This window comes from Barbus barbus, assembly GCF_936440315.1.
Source record: "Barbus barbus genome assembly, chromosome: 4".
Classification (NCBI taxonomy): domain Eukaryota; kingdom Metazoa; phylum Chordata; class Actinopteri; order Cypriniformes; family Cyprinidae; genus Barbus; species Barbus barbus.
Window position 1 is genome coordinate 951,867 of NC_136732.1, and position 19,752 is coordinate 971,618.

Sequence of the window (19,752 nt, forward strand, 5' to 3'; positions counted from 1 at the left end):
GGATTCTACACATTTAATCAATTCAGATAAGCTATCTAGAATTATTTATGGAGCAGATAAAATACACAATCATTTATTAATCAATTATCATTTTGACATAACCCTTTTCTTTAAAGGCTGAAATGTGAGGTTTACATTTTTAGTAAACTTTTTCAAAGCTTTATTTGATCATTTACATGAGATATTTGAACATGCTTTAACAAAGTTCGAGGGAAGGAAGGAAGAAGTCGGAGTGACTGAGGCTCGGGTAAATTATTCAATACTTTCAAAACAATAACACTCGTGCTGTCCGGCACTTCCAATAAACATAAGTTCACAGCACTTTGGTGGTTCTCTGCAACGCAGCCACAGTTGTCTTCCCCGAGTCCTCAGTCTGTCTCTCTGCCACTTCTGCCTCTCTTCTCTCCACGCCAATCACTACAAACGAGAAACAGGTGGATGTCATCTTGCACTTACTCACCGCTCGTCTCCAACCTGTCCCACTGCAGACTCCGCTAGCCACGCCCCCCTTACCACAGCGCTATTAAACTGGTGTCAGTCAAGTTGTCACTTAAAATCCAGACATTATTGGTCATTTATTGTTTTAGTGATTATGCAAACAAAAAGTCATTTCATTTGCTGTTTGTTGATTAAGTATAAAACTTTACATATAAAATTTATGTGTCGGTACTTTTTGAACATCTCCAGCACATTTAACAATACCGTGATAATACTGATAACTGTGATAATTTTGGTCACTATAATTGTGATAAGAAATTTTCATGCCGTTACATCCCTACTCTCACTACATGCGTGCCGTGCCCGAGCCCGACTGAATCATGCTGTGGCCGACCTCTTCCAGCCGGGCCAGGGACGGCTAAACGAGCACAGAGTGATCACACTACTCAAACTAACTGGGCTTTATGGGTCACACTTGCTCAGGCATGAGCAAAACGTCTTGTGTGAGTACACCCTGAGGAACTCGTTAGAGTAAAAAAAAGCGCAGTGCACCAAAATATAGAGATAGCCTTAATGAAAACCCAATCCAGAGCATTCAGAACCTCAGACTGGGCAGAAGCTTCATCTTCCAGCAGGACAGTGACCCTAAACACCCAGCAAGAGTGGCCTATACACTACTCTGTGAATGTACTTGAGTGGCCCAGCCACAGCCTGGGATTGTGTATCATGAAAGAGAGTATGACACAGTTGAAAAGCGAATGAGTAATATTTCACTGAACATAATAGATTTACAATGCAGCTGAGGAATCTAGATCCAGAGGCCTGTTTCAGAAAGGATCTTAAGTTAACCCTGGAATGAGGGAAACTCTGGGTTTTCCGTTCCAGAATGGGGGGTTAGTCAAACCCAAGAAAGCAAGGTAATTCAAGCCCGCTTCTAAAGAGAGGTAACTTATACTCCGAGTCAGTTACCATGGTAACCCAACCTGGTTAGGAGCAGGTCTTCTTCATTACACCCTGAGTTTCTTTCGGTCTCCTACCCCTTTTTAAAGTGAAAGCAATGTTTAAAAGGGGGATGACATTTTTTTTATTAATTTTTAATAAGTTCCTTGAGGTTTACTTATAATGTTAATTAAGTTTTTTGCACAAAAAAAGTGGGAAATGGTTATTTTCAACCCTCATTCTGATCCTTGCTCTATAATTACCTGCTCCAAAAACAAACCGTTGATGTTACAAAAACACACAGCTTGACGTTAAATATTAGTATCTTTTTAATTTTGTAATGTAATGATTAAAATGATAGTTAACACAAAACTTGGCCATCATTCTGTCGCCCTAACGTTGCTCTAAAGCCACTAGTTTCTGTAGTGTGTATCAGCGTCATGTAGATTTCTATCTCTGTGCAGTCTAATCTCTAACTGTCACACCATTCGAATCTCATTTAGCCTAAAGAAAATCTTTTAACCCAAAAAGCAAACTATTCTTCCTTAGAACAGGTTTTCTTTCAAACACTCGTGTAACTCCACACTGGTCATCTGTGATCAGAGGCACATTTAAAACTGGAAAATAATCTCATTTCAGTCCCTGACAAAGGAAAGCCACCAAGAGGTAGAAATGTCACTCTTTCAGTCAATTATTTCAGCTCTCCGAACCCGGTCACTATAAAGTTGTTGTTTGGAAACCTGGTCACACTTACAGAACGAGTTTGCAGATGCTGTTTCAGGTCTTCCTGATACTGGAGACAGATTTAACGTCTCTCTCTCCCGTGTGAAGCCTCATGTGAAGCTTAAGGTTTCCTTTACGTTTGCAACTCTTTCCACACACCGGGCAGGTGAAAGACCTTTCTTCACTGTGAACGCTCATGTGAGTCTTAAGGGTTGACTTCAGTCTGAAACGCCTTGCACACTTCTGGCAGCCGTAAGGTTTATCTCCAGTGTGAATCATCATGTGGAGCTTAAGGGAGAGTTTTCTGGTTAAACCCTTTCCACAGTGATGGCACATGTGCGGCTCCTCTCCAGCGTGAGTTATTACATGATTCCTGAGGTGCTTTGGGTCTGTGAAACTCATTCCACACTGCTGACACATAAAACGCTCCTCTCTTGAATGAATCTTCATGTGAATATTAACAGATACTTTGTGTCTGAAGCGCTTCCCACACTGATCACATGAAAAGGGCTTATCGCCCGTGTGGCCGTTCATGTGCCGGTCAAGGCTGAGTTGTGTTGCGAAGCTCCTTCCACACAGCTCACAGCTGTACGGCTTCTCTCCGCTGTGAGCTCTCATGTGTTTCTGAAAGCTTCCTTGCTGAGTGAACCGTTTTCCACACTGAGGACAGCCGAAAGGCCTCTCTCCGGTGTGAATCCTCCTGTGGACATAAAGGCCGCTGTGATGCCTGAAACAGCTTCCACACTCGGAGCAGATGAGACCATTTCTAACTCCAGTCTGTTTTTGGGAAGAAGTCTCTCCAGCACTGAAATCATGATCTTTCTCTTGTTTCTTATACTGCTTTTGAACCTCCTCTTTTATTGCCATCAGGTCTAGGATGAAAAGAGACCAATACAAGTTAAACCCTGTTTAAGAGCAACAATGGCCCAAATCTGCCATTTATTAAGGAATGTCAAACTCAGCTTGTGGAGGCTGTTTCATAAAAGATGTTAAGAAAAGCAGGGATTAAAGTCCAAAACCTGACTTGAAATAACCTAACAAATCAATCGGGACTAAAGCAGTTTCATAAATGACAATGTAGTTCACGCAATCTCACTAATTCAATCCAGCTTAAGTCAAGATAATTTGATTTTATTCTTAAGAAGCCCATAAAGGGGTCATTGAATGCCCACAAGTTTGTATACGTATTTAGGGTCTTAAAAGTCTAACACATACACTATATTTCCAAAAGTATTGGCACCCCTTCTAATGAACAGGTTTGACTACTTTAGTAATTTCTATGAGTACAAATCTTAATGTTTAAGCATATAAAGATATTCTAGGGAATTGTGTGCTTCTAATTTTATAGCAACAGTTTGGACAGAACCCTTTTCTATTCTAACATGACAGTGTCTCTGTGTATAAGACACGGTTCAGAAAGACATGATTGATTGAGTCAGTGTGGAAGAACTGGACTGGTCTGCAGAAAGCCCAGTCCTGGTCCCAGCTGAACTCCTCTGGTGTGACTTTATATGCAGACCTTGAGCCAAAAACTCATCACCAAACACCAATGACTTGTACACAAGAGTACGGTTATTTTAGACACGTCCAAAACTGTTGCATCAGAGATGGAAATACAGTTTTTAAATACGTGAATTATGCTTCCATCTTTGTTGCCACAGTTTTGTTAGAAACTTCTTCTGTTCTAAAGAAGGGGGTGCCAACACTTTTGTCCATAACAAATATGTTAGTTTGTATTCCACAACACCATTGAGAATGAAAACACACCTATCCCATCATCATCATCTTCATCTTCCAGCTTCACTCGCAGTCTGTCTTCAGTCTCCTCTTTAATGAAGGCCATCTTTATGACCCGTGGCTCTCAGTCACATCTCCAGGAGTCTGTCTGTGTTTAAGATCACAGTAATATAAGAGAATCAGGCAGACTGAGAGCAGTGGACTCTAGCTGATCAAACATGATGAAGATGAACTGATGGAGAACACGCATTCACGCGATATAACGTATTACACTGGTACCTTAAATAATAATCAAGTCATTCCACACAGTTTGCAAAACCCATAAAATCGCTTAAATGGATTGCATTCATTTAAACGCTTAAAAACAAACTGCCTTCAGTCGAAACACAACAAACACCGGAGCGCGGCGCAGTCTTGTGACGTCACGGCGCCGAACCAAAATAAAAGTCCTGTTCACACACGAGCACAAAAACAGAGGAATTTAGGGGTGAATTATTGGTGAAATACATGTCGTTCAACGGTGTGCTTGACATGAGAAGATTTGCTGAATCGTGTGAGATTCTGTCAAAACTGCATATATATAAGTGTGTGTGTGTGTGTATGTGACCCCGGACCACAAAACCAATCTTAATCAGAAATTGAGATGTATGCATCTGAAATCTGAAAGCTGGATAAATAATATTTCCATTGATGTATGGTTTGTTAGGATAGGACAATATTTCTCTGAGATACAACTATTAGAAAATCTGGAATCTGAGGGAGCAAAAAAATCTAAATATTGAGAAAATCGCCTTTAAAGTTGTTCAAATGAAGTTCTTAGCAATGCATATTACTAATCAAAAATGAAGTTTTGATATATTTACGGTAGGAAATTTACAAAATATCTTCATGGAACATGATTTTTATTTAATATCCTTTAATATGGCTAATTTAGACCCATACAATGTATTGTTGGCTATTGCTACAAATATACCTGTGTTACTGATGACTGCTTCTGTGCTCCAGGGTCACACACACACTTATATATATATATATATATATATATATATATATATATATATATATATATATATATATACACATTCTGTTGACTGTAAGCAGGGTTAGAATAAATTGACATGTACTTGCCAAATTACTTATAGTCAGTAGAATATCTGTTGGGAGACCATCGCAATTCCATAAACAACTAATTACGTTCACACAATCTCACTAATTTGATCCAGGTTCGGTGAGTCAGGATAATTTGATGTGCACGCTTATTCTTAAGCAGCCTTTAATGTCGATCATGGATCAAATCAGTCCACCATGACAAACAGAGAATATATTAATATTTGTGCTGTTTAATGCATTTGAGAGTTTGTGTTTCCTCAGTACAATACTGACATATCACAGGTATATTCTTCATCTGTAAGTGTTAGAAAGTCATGCAAATATATCCATGTTTCTGTCAGGAGTGAGCGAGGCTTATGCAGATCCTCTCAGCCTGTCCTGTCCTGTTAACCTCTCTGTTCCGGTCCCGCTTGGTCCTCCTGGTCACCTGCCTCGTTAGCTCTACGCTGATGGTCATCTGCTCCGCCTACGCCCCCTGCTCCCCCCGCTCTGCCTCAGTCCCCTGTCCCTCCACTTTCACATGGACCTGGCCCTCCATCCCTCCCCGTTTGAAGCTAAAAACGGACATGGTAAGTTAATGAAGCTCACACATTATGTGGTTGAATAGTTGTGTTAAATGCTGAGATCGATGTTGTGTAGAATGTCTAGAAATGAGCGAACGTTGGACATGAAAAATGGTGTGATCGTATTTGGTTCAGGTAAAACTAGAGCAAGCTACAGTGTGTCCATTTATAGACATACGCCCGATGCGTCTAGTAAGCCATACTTGTGGTATTTTTTTTAATAATGCATTATAACGTAGGACAATAGTATTTAACAGTGCACTGAATGTTGCCACTGGTTTTTATAACATTATGCAGTGATCCAATGCGAAACATAAACCATTTATTGAAATGATCAAGCCATAAATAGGGAAATATGTGTAATTTTGTTCAGTTTTATGACCTTATAACAGTTTTTATTATACTTAAATGGCATATATTGGTGCTTATTTTTACTGTGAGCCTTATTACTGTTCACAAAAATAAGTGATACCACCAGTACTTAGTGCTATTTTTAATTTCTTATTATATATTTACAATTTACATGTCAATGTTCTTTGTTTTCAATAGATTTTCACTTCACTGTTACTGTTTTCCTTCACAAATAACTCAAAGTGGGCTTGATATTGACTCAAAAACGTTTTCTTTTGCAGCTGTCTACTCGGCTCTTTTATGGAAAGAGGGTGACTGCTGTTGTGCCAGCTGACCCCGCCATTAGTGACGATGAGGGCTCTGACGAGGAAGACAACGACTTCATCCCACTTACCCACGAGTGCCCGAGCGACATGGGTCCCTCTGCCAAGAGGAAGTGTGTGCAGACTGCAGTGGAGGAGATTGAGGACGAGGACGACGACAATGAAGAGGAGGAGGATGAAGACCAGCCAGCACCACAAGCCAAGGGTTCCACAAAGAAGGGGAAGCCAGCATCCAGGCTAACCACCTGGAAGAAGGTTGACCTGGACAACCAAGCCCTGCCTGAGTACCAGCACGTTCCCCCTGACTTCATTGAGACTCCATATACTTACTTCAGCAAGTACTTCAGCCCCCATGTCATCAAGCATATAGCATACCAAACCAACTTGTATGCAACCCAGAAGGACGTCAACACCACCACTGAAGATGAGGTGAGGAGCTTTGTGGCCATCCTGCTCTACATGGAGATTTCTGAGCTGCCCTCCATTGATGACTACTGGGCAATGGAGACCAGGGTCCCTCAAGTTGCAAACCTCATGTCATCTAAGAAGTTCAGGCTGATGAGAAGGCTTGTCCACTTTAATGACAACACCCAGATCCCTGGCACCATTGGCAGATTCTTCAAAGTCCGGCCACTGTTCAACCTCCTGGTTACTGTCTTCAGGAGTGAGCCACAGACCCCCAAACAGTCTGTGGATGAAGATATGGGTGCCTACAAAGGCAAGACAGCTGGCAACCTGAGGCAATACATCAAGAGCAAGCCGGACAAATGGGGATTTAAGTTGTTTGCCAGGGCTTCTGAGGATGGCTTTATTCATGACCTGGTGCTATACCAGGGCAAAACTACGCTGAAGGCCCACGGTGTCCCCATGATGTCTGAACAACAAGCCATGGGTGTCACCATCCAGATAGTCTCCGTCCTGGCCAGCACCATGTCCTCCTCCACCACCACAGCCATCTTTGTGGACAAATTTTTCACCAGCCTGGAGATGCGGTATCTCTCAGACAAGAACTGCAGGTACATGGGGACAGCCAGGGACACCAGAATAGACAACCCTCCATTGAAGTCCATCAAAGACATGGAGAAAAAGGTTGTCCCTCATGGTGTGTATGACTACGTCACCAGTGATGATGGGATCCTTGCCCTCAGGTGGAAGGACAACAGGGTCGTCACTTTGCTGTCAACAGACATGGGGGAGGAGCCCATGTCCTCAGTCTACCGGTACTGCAGTGACACCAAGAGGAAGGAACCGGTAAGCTGCCCTGCTGTCATCAAGAGCTACAATGCCAACATGGGGGGCATTGACAAGAGTGACATGCTGGTCCACCTCTACCGCACCCCCATGAAATCCAAGTGGTGGTACATGCGGATGTTTGCATATGCAATAGATGTCAGCTAGAGCCCTGCGCGGGACTGTTTTCTTCATCCCGCTCCCACCCGCGCCCGCCGAATTTCTGACCATTACCGCCCGCTCCCGCAACGTGTGTGTAACACTCCCGCCCGCACCCGTAATATGTATGTCCACTCCCGCCCGCACCCGCAAAACTTTGAGAATTTATTCCCGCACGATAATAGAGATGCATTGATTTTGTGTCTTCTCCCGTCCCGCAGGAAAAAAAAAAACGTATTGTATTGCTATTATTAAAGAGATTCATGTTTGTTTGTTTCCCTGACCTGCATGTATTCTGACGCACTGGTAGGGAAGATGAATATAGTCTGGGCTATCGGGGACATCTAAAACGCTTCGGCTACCGCGCGTTTCTTTAGACTTCACGTACTTTGATTTTGTAGTATTCCGTAGGCTTGATTGGTCCTGGTGTAAATGTGCAGAAAGCATGTCTGAAAGCAGCTAGCCTATGAGAACACAGAAAGACAAAACACAATACATTCAAATATAATTTCGTTTTTATCAAAAACGTTGCACCATCACACGGCACATAAAAATAGATTGCTTTGCAAAAAAAAAAATCAATGATAAACTACATAAAAACAGCAGTTTTGCCATTATTAACAAAAGCCAGATGTCACAGGTATTCTGTTTGAATAAATGCAAATAAGAATAGAAACATTCAGATTTAGGCAGCCTGCTCAATAACACTGGCATTATCACGCCTCTTGACCTACTGTAATTAACAAATGGCAACGAGAGGCTGTGCTCAAAAAACAACACTAATAAATAACATAAAATAAACAACGTTAACGAATGAATTTAACAAATGAATCACTTTGCAATATTGCTGTGGAGGAAGAGAATGTTGCTGATTGACTGCGGTCCCAATCCCGTGCGTCTCTCTTCCAAGATGCGCCCACAGACACTAAAGGCCCGCTCTGAAGGCGCACTGGATGCGGGGATACTAAAGATGAAACGTGCCAGCTTTGATAGCGCTGGGAAGCGCTCTTTGTTGAACTTCCACCATGGAAGCACGCTGTCTGGGTCTGGGTTATCAGAGAGCCGGGAGCTGAGATATTCAGCTATTTCATCATCGACCGGCTTTGGCACTGAAGCAACGGACGCATCGTCTTCCCAATCTGCGAATCGGTCTGTGCTTGGCTTTTTGGCTGGTGGCTCATCCACTGCTGTGACTGGTTCCAGGTGAAAGTGCATCTTGTGAATGATTTCCTTTGCGCCTTTGGATAGAATTTGATTTATAAATTAATATGTATTTTAAAAAGACCCATACTGTTATTCATTTATATTCTTTAATAAATTCATTGTCTTTTACCTCCGTTTCTATTTTTTCACTTATTCTAATTTGTAATTGCACTGTGTTTTCTGTGTTTATGTCTGTAATACATATAGCCTACCTTTAACCATGTCGTCTCTTTCATCTGGGGGCAACATCCGTAGCATTCGCATTTTAGGAGTCAGGAGCGTTGCAATCCTGTACATCATGTGGAGAGGTGATGCAGATGTGTCACTGGTGCCCATCAGTTCTTCCAGACGCGAGGCACACACATTGGCGACTCCAGAGAGCAAGGGCTCGAGCATTGCTGCTTGGCAGTGTTCAATGAGTTTCACGGACCACGCCAGTGGAAGTGATGCGCTGGGAGTGGAGTTGTCGGACTCTAAGTCATTAGTAGCTTCCTTGAATAACTTAAGGAACGCAACTACTGTTTTTAAAGTGTTTGCATTGATCTGCGTAATTCTTTCATACTGGTTATTTTTCAGCAGTAATGTGCAGATCTCCTCATGCTGTTGCAGTATGGAATCCAGCATTTCATAATTTGAATTCCATCTTGTCTCGATGGATTGCTTGAGGGATTTATTCAAGCTGTTTTGCAGACCTGAATGTTTAAAATATTTCACCAGTTTTTTTGCACTGGTCAACAGTTCAGACAGCTCAGTACTTTCAGCCAACACGTCTGGTGCAAATGCACTTGATAGGGTGATGTTCAGGATGTGCGCGTTGCAGTTCAGCCTGGTGTATCCACGCAGGGCAGCGACTATGTTGGCTCCACGGTCAGTGACAAACACAACACGGCCAGATAGAAGTGACGCATCTATTCCAAATTCACAGAGTTTCTGGAATAGCAGGCTCCTGATATTCTCCCCTGTCTTTGATACACCACTCTCAAAGGGAGCCACGAATAACACCCTGGAAACTAGGTCGAAGTTGTTGTTTGTATAATGGATGGTGCCGGATATGAATGAAGTTTTACGATAATCCTCCGTCCATATATCTGTTGTGATGGCACATCCATATGTTTCAATGATAGGCTTAATCTCCGCTGCCACTGACGCCTGCAGTACTTGGGCTCGCCCCTCGACATGTCTGGATACAGTGGTTGGATGAGGTAAAACATCTTTAACATCAAATTTGCCATATTTAGCGGCGACATCAACAAAGTGTTGCGATATATCAACAAAGCCTTTCCCAGCGACGAAGTCATATGGCCTTATGTCTAGACAGCACACTTCCACACATTTCTCTATAGTTTCTTGTTTGATGTGTGTAGGGAGTTGTTTATTATCCTTGAAAACCAGTTTACTTTGACCGGGGAGAACAGAGCAGGTGTGTCGCCTCAACCCAGACGTGCCGGATTTGTGCCCACTGTAGATTAGTACTTTTGTACATTTGTCACATTGAACGAATTCCAGTTCGTTTCCATCTTTATCGCAAACTATTGAGAAATTTCTCCAAATGTCAGACTTGCCTTGTTTAGATTTTGTGCTGTAAATACCACGTTTGAGGTTCTTTTCAACATCATTTGTTGACAATGACATCATGTCGCGAGGCTACCTCCCAATCCCGCAGTGGTTTTTTTTAGCCGCCCATTCCCGCCCGCGGCAAAGTTCAAACCGCCCGCTCCCGCGAGATTTGCGTTGGGTCCCAATCCCAATGCAGCCCTCTAATGTCAGCCTCACGAATGCCTGGATCATGTACAGGCGGGACATCAAGGCTCTTGCTGTGGATGGCCTGTCGTTGAAGAACTTCCGGATCCAGGTGTTTAGGAGTTGCAGCAGCCAGAGGCCAGTTATTTTGTGGAACTGCTTGACGTATTGAACTTGATTCACACTGATGGAACTTCACACTATTACTACTTGATTCTTCTGTTTTCCTGTCTATCACTGCAAAGCTCCTTTGACTGAATTGTATTGTATAAAGTGCTAAGACTGGCATAAAATCACTGAAGCCTTTGAAGGGGAATATGACATAGAAATATTGAAGGATGGGAAATTGGGAAAGAGCAACTGAACAGGAAGAGGAATTTATAAAGTATTTTACCCTCTTGAGTTCAAACAGCAGAGATGTTGCCATTCTTATCAACAAACCACACACAGCGCTTTTTCACTTTTTCCACATTTTATGTTACAGCCTTATTCCAAAATGAATTAAATTCATTATTTCCCTCAAAATTCTACAAACAATACCCCATAATGACAACATGAAAGATGTTTGTTTGAATCTTTGCAAACTTATTAAAAAAAAAAAAATCATATGTACATAAGTATTCACAGCCTTTGTCATGACACTGAAAACTGAGCTCAGCTGCATCCTGTTTCCACTGATCATTCTTGAGATGTTTCTATAACTTGAGTCCACCTGTGGTAATTTTAGTTAATTGGACATGATTTGGAAAGGCACACACCTGTCTATATAAGGTCCCACAGTTAACAGTGCATATCAGAGCACAAATCAAGCCATGAAGTCCAAGGAATCGGCCTCCAAGACAGGATTGTATTGAGGCACAGATCTGGGAAAAGGTACAGAAAAGTTTCTGCAGCATTAAAGGTTCACAGAAGCATGTCACCCTTAATGGAAGAAGTTTGAAACAACCAGGACTCTTCCTACAGCTGGCCTCCTGGCCAAACTGAGCAACTGATGGAGAATGGCTTTGGTTAGACTGGTGACCAAGAAGCTGATGGTCACTCTAGTTGAGCTCCATGATCATATATACAGAAACCTACAGAAGGACAAACATCACTGCAACACTCCACCGATCTGGGCCAAACTCAATCCTCTCCTCAGTGAAGACGCATGATAACACACTTGGAATTTGCAAAAAAAAAAAAAACCGCTTAAAGGACCCTCAGACTCTGAGAAAGATTTTTTGGTGTGATGAACCTCAATTCTAAGCATCATGTTTGACTGAAAGCAGGCATTGCTCATCACCTGCAGAGTACCATCCCAAAAGTAAAGCGTGCTGGTAGCAGCCTCATGCTGTGAGCAGCAGAGACTGAGGGACTCAAAGTAGAAGAAAAGCTCAATGCAGCAAAATATTTAGACAGCCTTAATGAAAACCTAGTCCAGAGCATTCAGAACCTCAGACTGGGCAGAAGGTTCACCTTCCAACAGAACATAATCGCTCACTCTCAAAGCAAACACTTTATGCATTTTTTTCACTTTATTTTTATACCATTTTTGCATATGATATTCCCTCTAGGAGGTCTTTCTGGTGAAGCCCATTTTGATGTGAAATGCAAGTTTGTCCACAAAATGTGGTCAATGATTTACACACCGGAACTGATTCCACAAGATACTTCCAACTATAATTTAGTGTTCTGTGCTTTCCTGTCAGGACAAGAAAAAGATGAGCGGCTCTGAAGATTAACTGGACTTCATCCATGGTTGGTCGACTTGATTTCTTGGAGGTTTTTGTTTCTTTTTAACGTGCAAAATTGCTCGGTTTCAAATTTTTCTAAAGAATCATTAAACGACAGGATGATCAGTGACATGGCTGGAGTTAAGGCTGAGCTCAGTGTCTAAGTCATGCATAGAAGACCAAGACCAACGGATTGAGGAGTTAAGGAAGCAGCTGTAAGAAAAGGGCAGCAGTGCACCGACCCACTCTGAAGTGCAGAAGAAGAGACCAGCTTCTTCACCAGATATGACTCCAGAACAGAAGAAAAGTCGATTTGAAGATCTGGACAAGATCCTGGAGCCATTTTGGTCTGAAAGATCAGATGCCCACGAGAAGCTGGAAGTTACACGATGGACCAGCTGAAAATCAAAGGTGAGAGCAATTTAGGTCTCTTAATTCTTTTGGCAGGAAAACATTCTTTTAATAGAAGTCATGTCACATGAAACCAAAACCAACCTCCTGATGTTTCTGTTAGAAGGGAGAAACTTGGAGCTGAAGGAGGCGACTGTGCACAATAAAGGATTTTCCAGGGGCGTCTGGGAGGAGGACTGGGCTCTTGAAGGCATCAAAACAACCTTCAAGAATTTCTTTAAAAAATTATTCACCATATTACAGAAATACAGAAGCAATCTTTCCAACAAAGAGAAATAAATAGGCTCAGAAAAGTTGTTGGTTAATATGTAGTGGGACTGTTCAGTTGCCTTTTTTGTACGAGTTTTAATTAATTTATTTTGTTTTTTTTACGTTAAACCGTTTATGTAGCAATCTTTTATTTATTTATTTATTACTGTTCAATAATGTGTGCTATGTCAACGACGAGCGGTGACTTTTTTTTTTTTTTTAACCGGGTATGCTGAGATGTGAACATTGGCTTTTAGGACGCACACAAAGAGGGAAACATTCTGGCTGGTGTCGCTTTAAAAGTATGCGCATTTCCTACCTTATTTGTAAATGAAATTAATCTCCAATGCTTTTATCGTTTCAGGTTTATCCAGTTATTTTACGGAAGAGGATTAGGGCCAAGCAATAATAAGAAATAAAACCATCTTGAGATTAAAGTCGTTAAATTTCAAGAAAAAAGTTTGAATAAAATGTTGAGATTAAATTTATTAAATTGCAAGAAAACAGTCGTTAAATTGAGAAATGTTGAGGAAAAAAAGTTGAGATTAAACTTAAACTCTATTAAACTATGAGAAAAAGTAATAAATTCTGTGTAAAAAAAGGCCAAATAAAAAAGAATAATGAAAGCACAACCAGTGGACAAATGCAGGGTTATCACTGGCTTCACCTACGCGCGATTCATCGCGGTTTCCCAGGATACCATTAGACGCATTATTAAAAATTTGAAAATATTTCAGTGACTGTATGTAATCAGAAATATTTCACATTTATTATATTCAATTATTTTAACTGTGCAGCAACTCAGTGTTTACCGGTGACGTAAGGCCTGGCAACATGACATCAGCTGATCCTGATTGGTCCTCTTGTGGACATTGGAATTGCTGATTGATTCACGTTACATGATTTGACTGATTTTTACATAGCACAGCCTTAAAAGAAAGGAATATTCATGTTTTCAAAATTAAATCATCTTTGAGAGCACGAGGGTCCCCTGGTGTTTGCCTAGAAAAGGTTAATCCAGAACTGTGCACTCTGCTTATGGAGTATAGCCCATGATCCCTCGATTCGTTGGCTTGCGGTGCTTCTTCCATAAAGGAAACTCCTTTTCTCCAGCAAAACTGTCTCCATGGTTGCTTCGTAAAAACCTTTGCATTGCTGCCACACCACCATTCTCGGTGCCCATGTCCGTGCAGATCCTCTCGGGACACCCTCCTATGCTTGTAACCGTTTTTATGAAGTAACTGGCCATTACTTTAGGATCGCTGTTGATTGTGTACGCCTCCATCCATAGAATGAAACGACTGTGACCATCTATACACTCATTAATGGCAATGCCGTATGGTTTTAGTATGTCATATCTGTGCATATGCCAGAGTGCATTTGTGCCAACGCAGCTGTACATACTCTCAAGCATCTTCTTCGTCGACATTCCACACCTTCAGGATCAACAAGTTTAAGGCATCATGCTCCTTCAACACGTGCAATGCACATTTCATTTTCCGGATAAGACACAAACCACAAAGAGGTGTCTACAAATTCTAGTTACCCATTTGAAAGGGGAGTTAAGGTCCCGTCCAGCAAGTTACCAGAAGAGAGGCAAGATTGCCAAAGAAGTGATACAAGGACTAAGTGTACTACAAGAACCTCAGAAAAACACCAGCTCCTGAGTTGATGGCTGGAAACATCACAAGAAGTTTAACTAAAAACATACTGAAAGTAATTTCTTGTGAAATTAATACTATAGCTGGGCACTCATCCAGAGTGTCCTGTTGTCGTTCAACAGTCAAGATATACATGTTTACCAAACAGATAGCTACAACTTGGTTAAAGCAAATGAGACCATGACGGACTTCAGGAGACCACCTAAGATTCACCTTTGTTCTGCACACATCATCAAAGCTGTCCATGGAGCTATTGGCCAAAAAACTGCAAAGGCTTGAAGGAGTTTGCCACTCACTTAATAAACTCCACAAGTCTGAAAAGAGCATTCGACATTCTCAAGAGCATGTGTAGTGTTGTGTTTTCTGCGTTGTGTTGCAATCAAGGACAGACTGCTTGAACTCTTGCCTTCCTGTCTGGATAACACAAACAAATATATGTGAGGACTCAAGCAGCATATTAAACAGCATGCGGCGACGCTGTGAAAAGGAGAAAATAACAGACATTAAAATAAAAATTCTTAAGTAACATTCATCTGTTACATGAAATACGGCCTTTATTGAATCACTGCGTGAACTTGTGTGACCTAACGCTGTGATCTCATGCAGACTGGGAAGAAGCAAAGTGCGCCAACTCCCCAAGTCAGTATGATGGCAGGAAACCACAAATATGGTCATGGCGAGTGGAATCACAAAATAATACTTTATTTAATACACACCTGCTACACTTGTGTCATGTCTTTTACACAAAGTCAAACACAGAATGTGTCAATCAGAGTCTCCATGAACTTCACGACCACATTCATGGAGTACACATTCCAGAAGAAACAACGGATGAGAAGGACACAGTGGATGACTACATCCCTCCAGAGGCAAATACTAGGGGTATACAGATACAGAGCTCCTGTACTAGTACTTGTACTTGTTAAAATGCCCCAATACCACTCAGCATGTGATAAGTGCCATATTCAGACAAAGAAACACCGACAATAGCAGAATGGAGTTATTAGAGATTAAGGATGTCTACGAAAAGTATATGTATGCAATGAATAAAATGTTAAACATTCAGTATTAACGCCCGTATAGCTGATGAATTGAGCGCGCGCCGGCGGAGATGTGTGAGCTCATCCAGTGAATATCCCTTTCTCACAGACATCACTGGAAAGTTTGTAGTTCAGTTGGATATGTCAAAAACAAGTAAAACAATGCAGAAGTTACTTAACAGTAGGGAGGGGGAGAGAGAGAGAGAGATTTGAGATTTCAAACTTCCTTTTATTACAATAAAATGTACATACAAAAATCCATTTTACACAAAACCACCCAGAGGCAGACTAGCACTGAAACATCGCTTTCACTATCCGTGTCCGTCTGACTTAAACCAAAACCATCTTTTCTTTTACCTTGTTTATGACATTCCACCAACTTCCTTTTTTGTGGAGTTTTAAAACATCCATCATTACTCAACACTGGAACCTCAACCTCAGGATTTTCTTCTTCAATTACCATTTCCTCCTTTTCACCATTACTACTATCTGACTCGCCTAATTCTTCCGCTATCTGCTCTACTCCAGAGGAGATTCTAACTTCTTCATTCTCACTTGCAGCAATTTCATCTGAACTTTCCATCGGATTTTCCAGAGCAACAAGTGCTGTACTTGGACCCGGCATCTCAGCAGCAACCGTTGCAACATCATTTTGCACATTTTCAGTGACAACAATCAATTTATTCCTATCATTTCCTTTCTTTGGACACGCACAGGCGAGATGACCATTTTCTCCGCAACCATAACATTTCATTACATTTGTCGTGGCAAATGACATAATTAACATCATCATGACGGAAATTAAGAGTCAGATCAAGTTCATCAACGTTATCCTTCAGAACCATGTATGTAAAACGCCTGAAAGACATTACATGTTTTAATTGAGGAGACTTAACTCCAATCGGAATCATCTTTAAGGGAGAAATCAATTTTCCATACCTAGAAAGCATTCCGGCTAAAGTCTCATTCTTGATAAACGGTGGTACATTAGATAACGTTACCTTCTTAGGAGTAGAAAGAGGGAGCACTGAAATAAATATGCCATCAATCTCAATACCACTCTCTGTTAGCAAGTTTGCTAACTCAACCGTCCTAACAAACAAAACAACAGCATTATTCATCCGTGACGCTGATAGAAGATTTTCATTCCCAACCACTGCACCTACCGCTAAAGCGCACTGCTCTACACTCGCAGTAGTGTCCACTTTTATTCCATGACGCCTCGTTAGAAAATCTAAACTTCCCACACTTGGAACCGCCATGCTCCCAGTACACAGACTGGGAGCATAAATCCTCAGAAAAACTACTTCCCTCTCACTACTATTCCCAAAAGACACAACGCAACTACTAACAAAATTACCAGGGATAGAAAACATAATAAATCACTCGTACCTCGCACTTCAATCAAACACTCTCCATCCACGCTCCACGCATGCGCACTGCTCACAGACCGAGAGAGAGAGCACTTCTGTTGTGTGATCTTTGATGTTCCCTCACTAGCACACGCGTCACGAAAGTGAATCTAGCAGCCTGTGTGAATTCAGTTGGCCCGCCATTTATTTTCATCCGGCCCGAGGGAAGAGTACACGCAGCTAGTGTTGCTTTCGTCAATGAAAATTATGACTAAATATCGTCATCAACGAACCTTTATCACGTGACGAAAACAAGACGCAACGTAAATGCTGGTCATGTGACGATGACTATAATTAAATATATAATGCGATATTGTTGACAAATAAAAACAAGACTAAATGTTTTAAAATAAAAACTGCTAAAATGTCTCTTCATTTTGGTTGACTAAAACGAGACGAAACGAAAGGTTATAACGTTATTTCGTCTCGTTTAGTCGCGTTATTATTTTGCAGTATTTCTGTTTCCTGTGTCTCACTTCAGGGGCTGCATCAGATCACTTCCTCAAGCCCCACTCACTCCATTATTTAGCAGAAGACAACAAAGTTAAGTCTGACACAGAGAAACAGACTGATGGCCGGCCAGCCGGGGTTCGTCTTTGGGAGATGTGTGTGTACTTCTAACATGTTTGATTGGTAAAATAAATGTTGTAAATTCAAATCAGAGCGTCTTCCGTGTCTGGAATGGATGTATTCTTGAGTCTATAAGGTAACAATACGAGAGTTTAACAGAATTACCAGCCCAAGTCCATCTTTTCCCCTCCTCCCAAATCAGATTATACTGTTTCAGCTATTAAAATAGTTCAGTTTTGTATGTAATGGCAAAGTGATCATATTTCGTTTAGTTTTTTTTGTGTTTTTTTTTAAGTTAATTGAGAAAAACGTTTGGAGCATTTTTTGTTCATTAAATAATTTTTTTCTTTCTTAAAGTAACAACCAAGCGGCCAGCGGCAGACCGGCAGGCTGATCATAGCTTATGTTTGATAATTGCAGGCGGGTCACTGAAGTGAGAGATTTATCTGATATAGAGGTCACACCTCTGGGAGTCAAAGAGCCAATGGTGTCTTGAACTTCTGGAGGGAACGTTTTCCGACTCTTTGTCCGTGGTAATTTGCATAGGTAATTCAGCTGGGGTTAATGCACAAACTACTAAAGAGTCTTAGGACACTAATATGTTGCATAGGTATCAACATGTAATGTTCACTCTCAATAAGATCATCCGAAGAGAAATTGATAGAGGCCAAACATAGTATGAGTGAGGGGATATTAACTAGTGATCTATCGTAAGCATGCAGAAAACAGTATACAATACACAAGAACATATACAGGAACAGTAATAATATACACAATGACCTGAAGATGTGTGTTCATTCAAAGAAAGGTTTTTCCATGATGTAATTAGAGAAGAGTCCATTTTTATGGCATAATGTCTTTTTCTTAAGGGGATATGAAGTGAGTTGCTCTGTGTGCATTCCTTTGAGCAATAAACCAGTGTTATCAGATGGGTTACCATGAAACCAGAGACCTGGAGTCATTCACAGACATACGGACACCCAGTATGTGTATTGGGTGAGGGGTCTGTGATTATTTGTTAATCTAATAACTAACTGATTTGTTAAATCAAATGAAAAATTGTGTCTGATTGGTCCAAATGCTACAGCATAATTAAGTGTGAAAATAACCAAAGGATATACAGTCAAACCAAAAATAATTGAGAGACCAGATATCATTTTTACTAGTGGGTGCAGGACTATAGTTCATTTATGAAGTCCAAAGTCCAAAAAAGAGAAAGGGGCATTGGCAAAGTAGAGTCCAGCACTTCACAGGTAAAACTAGGTGAAGCTGAAGCTAATTTAAGGAAATGATGTCATTACAGTACACACAGACTCCTGCATTACTCATTTGTTACATCGACATGTAAATGCTGATTTCCTCTGGTTGTTGTTCCAGCCATCAAAAGCTTCTGTTGGTCAGCCAAAATCCATCACAACAGATGCGGTCAAAGGAGCATCAAAGACCTCACAGGTAAGACTAACAGTCCGAAATATTCGCATGCGTTTTTCCGCACAGTAGTTTTTTCGTCTTCCCCATCCTTTCTTATCAAAATGCATGCTACGGATGCGAAAATGCAGAAAATCGAACCTGATCCAAACATTTTTGACGGACAAAAGTTTCGGAGGTAGTGTGCAAACGTGATTGACACACGTGAGGTCGTATTTACTTTTTAACGTGCCGTGACCTTAAGTCACCTTGAGGCAAAGTCAAGGGCATGTACACACAAATGAACCAAACGAACCGAACTACAGGTGTGGAAACACCCTAAGAAGAAGTGGACTCAATGTAAACCTCATTTTTCAGTACATGAAGTACTGAATGAAAAAGTTTTTCTGTTGTTTCCTGAAAACAAATAATGCATGTAACAGACTTCAATAAGAGTTATCTTTAATTTCTCGATTTGTTTTGTGTTGCCTTTGAAATATTTTGTATGTTAAACATTGTTTAAGGATTGCAATATTGTTTATGGGGGACTTTTATTTTGAAACGGAATCTGTTTTCTCATCAAATGGTATGGAGAGCGAACGCTTCATGACGGCTTAACAGAACTCGTGCACGAAAGGACTGTTTATAAGTTTATTCAGCAGAAAACATTTAAAACCACATATGCACATTATTTTGCAAACATTGCCAGCATTAAAAATAACTACAAACATGCATATAAGAAAGAGACGTATTGAGAGATGAAGTAACATAAGA

The 19,752-nt window shown here is 41.0% G+C and overlaps 1 protein-coding gene across 1 annotated transcript; it reads right to left on the reverse strand.

Annotated features, from left to right (window-relative positions):
* Positions 1-4,235, reverse strand: LOC306868946 (uncharacterized protein). The gene is made up of 4 exons (XM_079415428.1): positions 4,117-4,235; positions 3,868-3,985; positions 2,132-2,972; positions 1-417 (listed from the first exon to the last, which is right to left on the reverse strand). The coding sequence occupies exons 2-3, from the start codon at positions 3,941-3,943 to the stop codon at positions 2,155-2,157; spliced, it is 894 nt and encodes a 297-aa protein (XP_079271554.1). The 5' UTR covers positions 3,944-3,985; positions 4,117-4,235; the 3' UTR covers positions 1-417; positions 2,132-2,154.
* Between the last annotated feature and the right edge of the window lie 15,517 nt (positions 4,236-19,752).

Bases quoted from the DNA above. Each gene is read 5' to 3' on its own strand.
- LOC306868946 (XM_079415428.1), bottom strand. From the start codon at position 3,943: ATGGCCTTCATTAAAGAGGAGACTGAAGACAGACTGCGAGTGAAGCTG. The intron at 2,973-3,867 runs GTGTGTTTTCAT...TTTTCATCCTAG, and splicing joins AGATGATGATGATGGGATAG to ACCTGATGGCAATAAAAGAG.